Below are 8,346 nucleotides of genomic sequence, written 5' to 3'. Positions count from 1 at the left end.
TGAGTGCTTCTACTTTTACTCAAGTACAAGACCTGAGTACTTCTACTTTTACTCTAGTACAAGATCTGTGTGCTTCCACTTTTACTCAAGTACAAGACCTGAGTGCTTCTACTTTTACTCAAGTACAAGATTTGCGTACTTCTACTTTTACTCTAGTACAAGATCTGTGTGTTTCTACTTTTACTCAAGTACAAGATCTGAGTACTTCTACTTTTACTCAAGTACAAGACCGGAGTACTTCTACTTTTACTCAAGTACAAGATCTGAGTACTTCTACTTTTACTCAAGTACAATATATATATACTTATACCACCTTTGTTTATAGCCTATGAAAAAAACTATTAGAAATAGAAGGCTAAAGCTAACGTTAGCAGATAGTGACAATGTATGCTAGCTAGCTAGCTCAACGATTCCTTAAATAATATTGCCACAGAAAAACTTTTCAGTTCACATCACGCTCTGCCGCTCCGACAGGGAGCTCTGCTCTGAACACCTGAACGGCCCGTTCTAACAGCTGTTCACCAGCGGTCCAGTCTGTGCCACAGTGACTCCGGACGCACAGTTAATATTAACGAACGCACCCGTAGGTAATGTAGCTGCTGAAGCTAGACCATCATCTTGGAGCAGCAGAGCCTTATTATACATAAATGAGCAGAGCCGACAGGCAGGAAGACTCGAGCACACAGCTTGTACTTCATTATAATATATAAAAAAAGAACACCATGCATGTCATGATGGCACATAACAGCTCACGGCCGCAGATTACTCCGGGTCCCAGACCCCCCCATACCCTAAAAATATTTTTATTGCAGATCTACATGAATCACACAAGAGACCTATTTTGGATTCAAAACGGCGAATTTCGACAAGTTTGCATCTAGCACAACTGAAACATAACATCTGAAACGATGTAACAACATAATACACTTTGATGCAGCTTGGGATGTGAGGAGTGAGGGACACGGCTTAGAACGGGCGTGTCGCCTGGCAGGACAGGAGAGTGTGCACCAGTCTGCCTTGACAACCCAGTCTCACGGCATTTTGTGTTCACCAACACGATTTTCCCCTTTTTTTCGTGTTGCACAGCACAATTTTAAAAGCAATGTATTTCTGTTGGTAGTCTCACGGCATTACGTGTTATAGGAAGACCGGAAGCTGTGTGGTTCATAAAAACATGTTCTTACTCAATATCAAGCCACGATTATTGCTTTTATTTAAAATCTTATCATTTCTGACTTTTGTTGCTGTCTGTGAGGAAAATAAATGGGGCTCATTTTTCCTTTTAATTTGTTATTCTTTTCAAAATAACGCACTGTTATTTAGTCAACAATAACACACAATTATCCTTGTTTTTATTTATTTGTTTAATTCTATAATCTCGGGCTTTTTTGCCGTCCTTCAGTCCTTTCAAAATAAAAATAACCGGAAACAGACGTAGGCCTATAAGGGACATTTCGAGCATCATCGAGTTTAGCATGGCCGAAGACACTACACTACCCATAATCCCCAATTAAAATGAACCGATTAAACATCTCTCTGACACAGTTTAAACGCATTTCAAGTGGAAGAATTGTTCGTGTCTCCTCTTCGTGTCTCGGGAAGCTGTATTATTTTCAAAAAATAAAAATAAAAAATATTTTTTTAACCATAACGGGTACTTTACACAACATTGAGTCAAACTTATCCTTGTTTTAATCCTTGTTTTATTTACGTTAAATTGTTGTTGTCGGTTAATTTTCCAATTTATTTATTTTGGTTTAAGATATCATTATTTTTGATTTATTATTATCATGTTAGATGTTTAAACTTTTCTGCATTTTATAATGCAATATATACTTTTTTGTTTTTGTCCGTAGGCTACTTAGGTTATTAAAGAGTTATCGTGTCAAAATATAGGAAATGTATTCATATTTTATTGTATAATCGGTACAGGAAATTACATCATTCAGAGCACCACCTATTGGCCAAAGACGCTGCCACCGGCATTGCGATCCATCCTCTGACAAAGTAAGTTGGGTCACTAAAGTCTGATACATGTTTTGCTTAGATTTAATAATTGGGGCTTTTTTTAAGCCTTTACTCGCATGGTTCATCATACATAATGAACTGTTCTAAGTCTGAGAAATGCTTTCGCCATAATCAGCAAAGCAACATTAATGTGAAATTATTCTTGCGGGCAGCTAGCTAGCTAGCTCACGTTCAACATAAGCTTAAACTAGTTTAGCTACATTTATATCAGCTCATAAGTGGTGTGTGAAAAATATTTGTCTTAATTACATACGTCGGTGTTAAAGTGTGAGTTATACGTTATCTTAATCGCTTTTGTTTTACACATGACAGTACTAACGCTGGCCGACATTTTAATATATGTTTGGGGGGGAGGGGCATAGTCCACATCCATGTGCTTGTTACGCGTATGAAACAGGAAACACGTAAATGAACTCAGTCTGTCTAAAGTAGTTAAATCGTCACAAAGTGCATTTAAAAAAACTAGTTTCACTACATAATTCACTTTTTCTGTTCTCTCCTGCAGCTCCTGTACCCACACCACAAACCCATACACTGATCTACACCATCATAAAACCAACGGCACTTTTAAGAGCCAAACTCAACCTATCTCTCTGTCTATCTACCTACCTTTCTTAGAGTTATTGTCTCTATCTTTTTCTCTCATTCATTATCTATTTCTTCATCTATCCATCTCAATCTTACAATCTGTCTCTCTATCTCTGTTTGTCTCATACAGCAGCTGTTGCATATCTGTTGTGTCTGTCTATCTGGCTGGCTGGCTGGCTGGCTGTGTTGTAATGGCAACAAAACACAACCCAGACCCCAATAATCCCACATCCAAAGAAGGGGAACCAGAGTCCTGCACGGGTCTGATTTTCAAGACCCGCTCCCGCCCCGCACCCGCGACGTGCAATACCAAACCCGCCCCGCTACCCGCACATATTGCCAATTAGTTCCGCAACCCGACCCGACCCGCCGGCACAAGATCCGCAACCCGACCCGAACCCGCATATATATAAGCAGTGAAAACGTGCAATTATTAACACACGCAGTTGCATATTTGGCTCAAAAAGCCTGGGATGTTGGTTCTTTTCTCCATCTAGGATGACACCAAAAGCCTCCCAGACGTTGGATTTCGCTCTTGAAGAAGAGTTATTGAAAATGCTGTATTCTCCGCTAGAGAGCTTCACCTCAGCCATTCAGAATTTGGTGCGCTCAGCAGCAGATAGATGCGCTGCAGAGGTTATGATTATGCTCGGTCCCGCGGGGGAGAGGTCTGAGGATTTAAACATTAAACTAAATTATTATTGTTTAAATATATTTATTATGCAACACCCGCAACCCGACCCGCATCATCTTTGTTTTACCCAGAACCGAACCCGGAAAAAAGCGTTTGAAAAAATACCACCCGCAAATCACCTTTTTTGCGGGTCACCCGTCGGGTACCCACGGATACCCGACCCGATGCAGGACTCTGAGGGGAACGCATGGCTCTTGAGCTGAAGCATGAACACATGCTAGCTGAAGCTAAGGTTGGTGTTTTAACCCATATGACCTCATTCATTTCCCACTTGAATTTGGCACTATCTGTTATCCAAAAAATGCTGAACAGGCCAAGAGTAACTGGATTTTGGATCAATGTATAGGGCCTTTGCAAAACGGTTCATCATTACAACATGGGGGGCAGAGGCTTACTAAATAAAGCTTGTTCAACTTGTTTTACTTCATTAGTTGTATATGGTAGGAAAAACTTGAAGCAAAAATGTTCTTCAAGTGAATGAATTTACTTTTATTTGTCCACTGTCATATGGTATCAGTTTATCAGCAACATCAACCTTACATGAGTTGTTACTTGGTCACAGAAAGCAGCTGAGGAAAGGAAACGGGCACGCTCTGTAGGAGACACTTTACAGTCCCCTAAAAGGGGCTGTGTAGGACGTGGCAAGCCGAGAGGGAGGCGTGGAGGGCGACGCCAAGGCTCAGCTACAGGTTGAAATCCCAATTATTTTACATTTTTATGAATTTACTAAATAAATGGTTGGAAAATCGAAAAACACAGTAATTGCTTGTTGAGGGTCTACAATAATTCCAATACATAAACGCATAGTGACACTACAGTCGGAGACATTCCCACTGTGGTGTCATAAGAACTATGCTTTATTTAATTTCACAAGCTTTTAAACAATAGGTAGATAATACAAATCAACAGTTATCTGTTGTTAACCCTCTGTGTGATGTTTTACAGTCACATCCCCCCCGACTGAGGGCTTCCAGTCTTCGAGTGGGGAGGTTCTGCGTACTGAACCTTCAGCACAACACGAATTTGGTAAATCACAAAAATGGCTTTAAGTTTAAAACTAAAATCAATTTTTAAATAAATTGTGTTGGTGAGAGAAAATAACCTTATACACAACTGACAGTTCAGGACTCGAACGAGGAATGTAATTCAGTAAAGATATTGGCCAGTTCCATACTGAGCAAAGAAATGATCCTTGATTTTTAGTGTTCATCTTAAATATAGTCATTTACAGTTAAAGTTTCCCATTCTGTTCACAGAAAAGAATATGGAGAGACTCTCTGACATTCTTTCCTCATGTCCTCCTCCTGAGCCTCGAAGAACGTCTGCCTCATCCTGGTCTTTTCGGCAGCAGAAAGCCTCAGAGCGCTGGAAAGAAGCGAGACCACACCACCTACAATGCCTTCTAGAAAAAGAGGCTGTTGGTCATCCCCTGTGTGGCCTCTGCCACGAGCCGGCTGTTATTAGGTGAGATAACATTTACCTTTATTTAAATTACTTTACCTAATTGTAATTTTTCAGTATTAATGCTCAGTGCCCTGCTATTTCAGCTAACATGCATGACTTTTGGGATGTTAGAAAACTGGATACCTAGAGAAAACCCACATGAAAATGAAAGTAATTCTAGGATATTAGAATAATTTTGTATTTCCTCCCAAGGTGTAGAGAGTGTCTCCCCAAGGAGTGGTTCTGTGGAGACTGTGATGTACTTCATCACAAGAACCAGCCACTCCACAACAGGGACAGTTTAATGAATGTTTTTTTTAAACCAATTAGTCCAACAACGTGTGTTGTTAGAGTGGAAGGTGGATATGACACCCATGACCAAGGTATGCTCTCTCAAACTTGCATTTTGATGTTCACATGTCTCTTTGGCCAGCATATAATGGTAATTAGTGCTTTTCTTTTTTTTTTGACAGCTTGCATATTGCCAACTGTGAAGGCACCCAACTGCTCCTGTAAAGGCACAAACTTCACTGTGGTACCAGGCAAACCAGTGATTTTAATTACCGTCAATGGTAAACAAATATATATATATTTGGATTTCTATTGAATTGTTGATATATGTTTACTGTTGGGCTGAGGCATTGTGCTTCCACTTGGAGTAAAACCTTCATGTAATATCTGTTCATCTTTGACTATTTGTAGATGGAACTGTTGTAAAATGTGTCTTAATTATGTTTATTTACTTGTTCCAAGGGCGTTATGACTTGCATCTGCCACTATATGTCTGTCAAATTTGCCAGCAGCAGTGGACCCCCGACTTGAAAGTCCTCCTTAAGAGTGGATACTGGCCAGCTTCGGTCAGTATTTCCACACTTTACACCTTGGACCTCCTGAGCTCCTTTGAAGAGCTCAAGGTCATCTCTCCGGGATTCTCCAGACAGGCCTTTGCAAAGCTGCTGGAGCATCGCACAAAGTGTGGAGGAAGAGTAAGTGTAAATATTCTTTACCATATTATACATTATAACATTTCCGTAAATAACACAATCACAGCAATATATGTAATTATCTTCCAGTCTGGACCTGTCAACGGAGATGCACTGCAGCGCAGCTTTCTGGAGTTCTCCTATGCCTCGTATGAGGAAGACCAGCTCTGCTGTGGTGCTCCTTTCATCTGCCCTGCCTGCACGCCGGAGATGTTGGCTGTTTCTGCCGATGGAAACAGGAAGCTGTATCGCTTTCGGCGAAGTGGAAGGTGCTGTTTTTACAATGTTGTTATTTAACTTTTTGGATTACTGTTTATATTTCATGGATATATTTGCTAATCTTTTTTTCCTCAGTTCTGATGGCAGCGCCTTTTTTAATGGGCTCTTTGTAGCAGAAGACAGCGCGGTGGCTGCATTTGTCGACAAAATACAGAGATCACTGAAAAATGCAAGTTTTTATTCATCATTTTACCTTATAGGTATATCACAAAAATAGCCATGTATATCCGACCCTGACTTTCTTCAAATTCAGCTACTTCTCCTTACCATCTACTCCAAAATCAGATAATTAGAACAAATGGTGTAGATCGTGATTCCATTGCTTTTAACTGATTTGTCATGATGTAATGTGTGTCTTAGACCCAGGGAAGAGGCACATGTGGGGACTCCCAGTGGACAGCAGCGAGGGAGACGTCAAGGAGGGCTTCGAAGCTGGATGAAGAAGGGATGGAGGTGGCTGTATGTCGCCATGGGTTTCTTTTGAAGGCCTTAAATATGTACAGGGGGGAGATATTTGCCTACCCCCTGTATCTTCAAAAGGAACTCATGCCAGCCAAAGCCAAGTTCTTCGCCATGGATGTGGCTTGCAAGTACTGGCCGTACATGGAGAAAGCTGCAAGTGTCCTTCCTGCTCTCCAGGAGCTGACCACCATGAAGCCATTCCTCAGTGTAATGCATGCTTGAGCCCATGCTACCAAATGCGAGGTATGTGAAATAATTTTGTATCACGTACATTTATATTTTTTATATTTATAATACTGAAGTAGTAAATATCTAAGCTATACTGTTTAGTATAGTAGTATGTAGCCTCTTTGCACAACAATTCCAGCAACCTTTTACCATCAGATTATATGGAGTGGGAAGAACCAGGAGGGAGCAGGGATGACCGCTGGGGAAGAGGTGGAGCAGGTCAACAGCTACCTGTCCCGTTGTGCCCTGACAACAAAATACATGTCCAAAGCAGGTGAGTGGAAGGTCTTGCCCTATTATTGCATACTTTTTTAGATGACACATCATAAGTTCATTATTGCTTTCAAAAGCACGACTGGACATGCTCACAGTGCATGCAATGGGATGGAACAGGAAAAAAGGTGACTCACTTCATCCGGCACTTTCCACAAGATATGTGAAGGTGAGCCTCTTATTAAAGGTGTTGTTGTGTCCTTTGTCATTTGCACATGGCTTGTTGTTAATCATAGCAAGTTTTAATCTTGATAAATGTCCATCGTCTACTGTTTATCAGACTAGTAAGAGGCTCCTGGAAGAGACTGCAAGTCTTGAGGAACTCAAGACGGAGCTACATTGTGTCTCAGATGACATGGTGTCGACGTGGATTTCCGACGTGAAGGAATGGGCATCTGGTAAGCACGACGCGATAACACCAGCTACATATCATTGTCCATGAGTGTTTGAATTTACAGATTTGATCCTAAAGAGCAGCCAATTTTAAGGCAATAAGGCTGATTTTTCATGCCACGTAATGGGACACTCACTGGATTTCAGTAGACAGGGACATAATCTTCAAGCAATAGCAAGCCAACTATGTGTCCATGTTTATCTCTGATATGTTCCAGTTTCCATAGTTGTACCATCAATTTGTGTTAAAAGGTGTTAAATATGTTGCACAACTTTGTTTCTCAAAACCGTTACGTGTTGTGTAACAGTACATTTTACTGCCAATATTATTTCTACAGGAACATCAGAAACATCGGGTACTTCTGAAGACATCCTTCAAACAGCACTGCAGCAAAGCATTGAGGGGCTTTACCTACGTGTGAGGCAGCGGAAGCAATCCCTTTACCGACAGAATGGTATAACAATATAATGTTTTAGGTTGCAGATTCAACCTACTGAATTATATATATTTTTTGCACTTGCAAATATAGTTTGTCACATATCCCTATCGCACTACTTCATGTCTTTTTCAGACAGCAGCAAGCTCCGCCATCGACTTCGAAGGAAGCTTGCAGACGACAAAAAGCGCCTTAATCAGGAGGTACTGAAGTACAACCAGCTGGTACACGACTCTGCCAGAGGCATAGATGTTGCTGCGGTGGAGCATTCCCTCCCTGGAGGGAGCATCATGTCCGCGCTGTGGCCGTGGGAAGTTCATGGCATGGGTCAGTTTTCAGATATTTCATAATAATTAATTTGAAGTTCTGTTATATGAAGGTATACCTTGCTGAGTTATGCACATATCATGTAGAGTGTTAGAACGTTCATTTAGTTTAAGGGTATATCTTAAGTTTTCTTATTGTGTATACATTTGATCATTTTGAAAGTACATGTTTGGAGTTTTAAACATATTGTTATGCTATAATGAAAATGTGA

At 40.7% G+C, this 8,346-nt stretch overlaps 1 protein-coding gene across 5 annotated transcripts; it reads left to right on the top strand.

Annotated features, from left to right (window-relative positions):
- The first annotated feature begins 3,482 nt into the window (after positions 1 to 3,482).
- Positions 3,483 to 7,377, top strand: LOC307046555 (uncharacterized protein). Of its 5 annotated transcripts, none has more exons than XM_079692962.1 (12): positions 3,483 to 3,542; positions 3,873 to 3,999; positions 4,256 to 4,336; positions 4,567 to 4,774; positions 5,084 to 5,136; positions 5,227 to 5,325; positions 5,507 to 5,739; positions 5,827 to 6,005; positions 6,091 to 6,184; positions 6,376 to 6,720; positions 6,862 to 6,979; positions 7,259 to 7,377. In XM_079692962.1, exons 1-10 carry the CDS (start codon positions 3,498 to 3,500, stop codon positions 6,697 to 6,699), a joined length of 1,443 nt encoding a protein of 480 aa, XP_079549088.1. In that variant the 5' UTR covers positions 3,483 to 3,497; the 3' UTR covers positions 6,700 to 6,720; positions 6,862 to 6,979; positions 7,259 to 7,377. The 5 variants fall into 5 exon arrangements, with proteins under 5 accessions (XP_079549088.1, XP_079549086.1, XP_079549085.1 ...); XM_079692960.1 differs by having other exon boundaries at positions 4,967 to 5,136; positions 6,103 to 6,184; XM_079692959.1 differs by having other exon boundaries at positions 4,967 to 5,136.
- Positions 7,378 to 8,346: the final 969 nt, after the last annotated feature.

The sequence above is a fragment of the Notothenia rossii genome, assembly GCF_949606895.1.
Source record: "Notothenia rossii genome assembly, chromosome: 7".
Classification (NCBI taxonomy): Eukaryota; Metazoa; Chordata; class Actinopteri; order Perciformes; family Nototheniidae; genus Notothenia; species Notothenia rossii.
The sequence above is the reverse complement of the archived record's forward strand: the minus strand, read 5'-3'. Positions and strand labels throughout refer to the sequence as shown.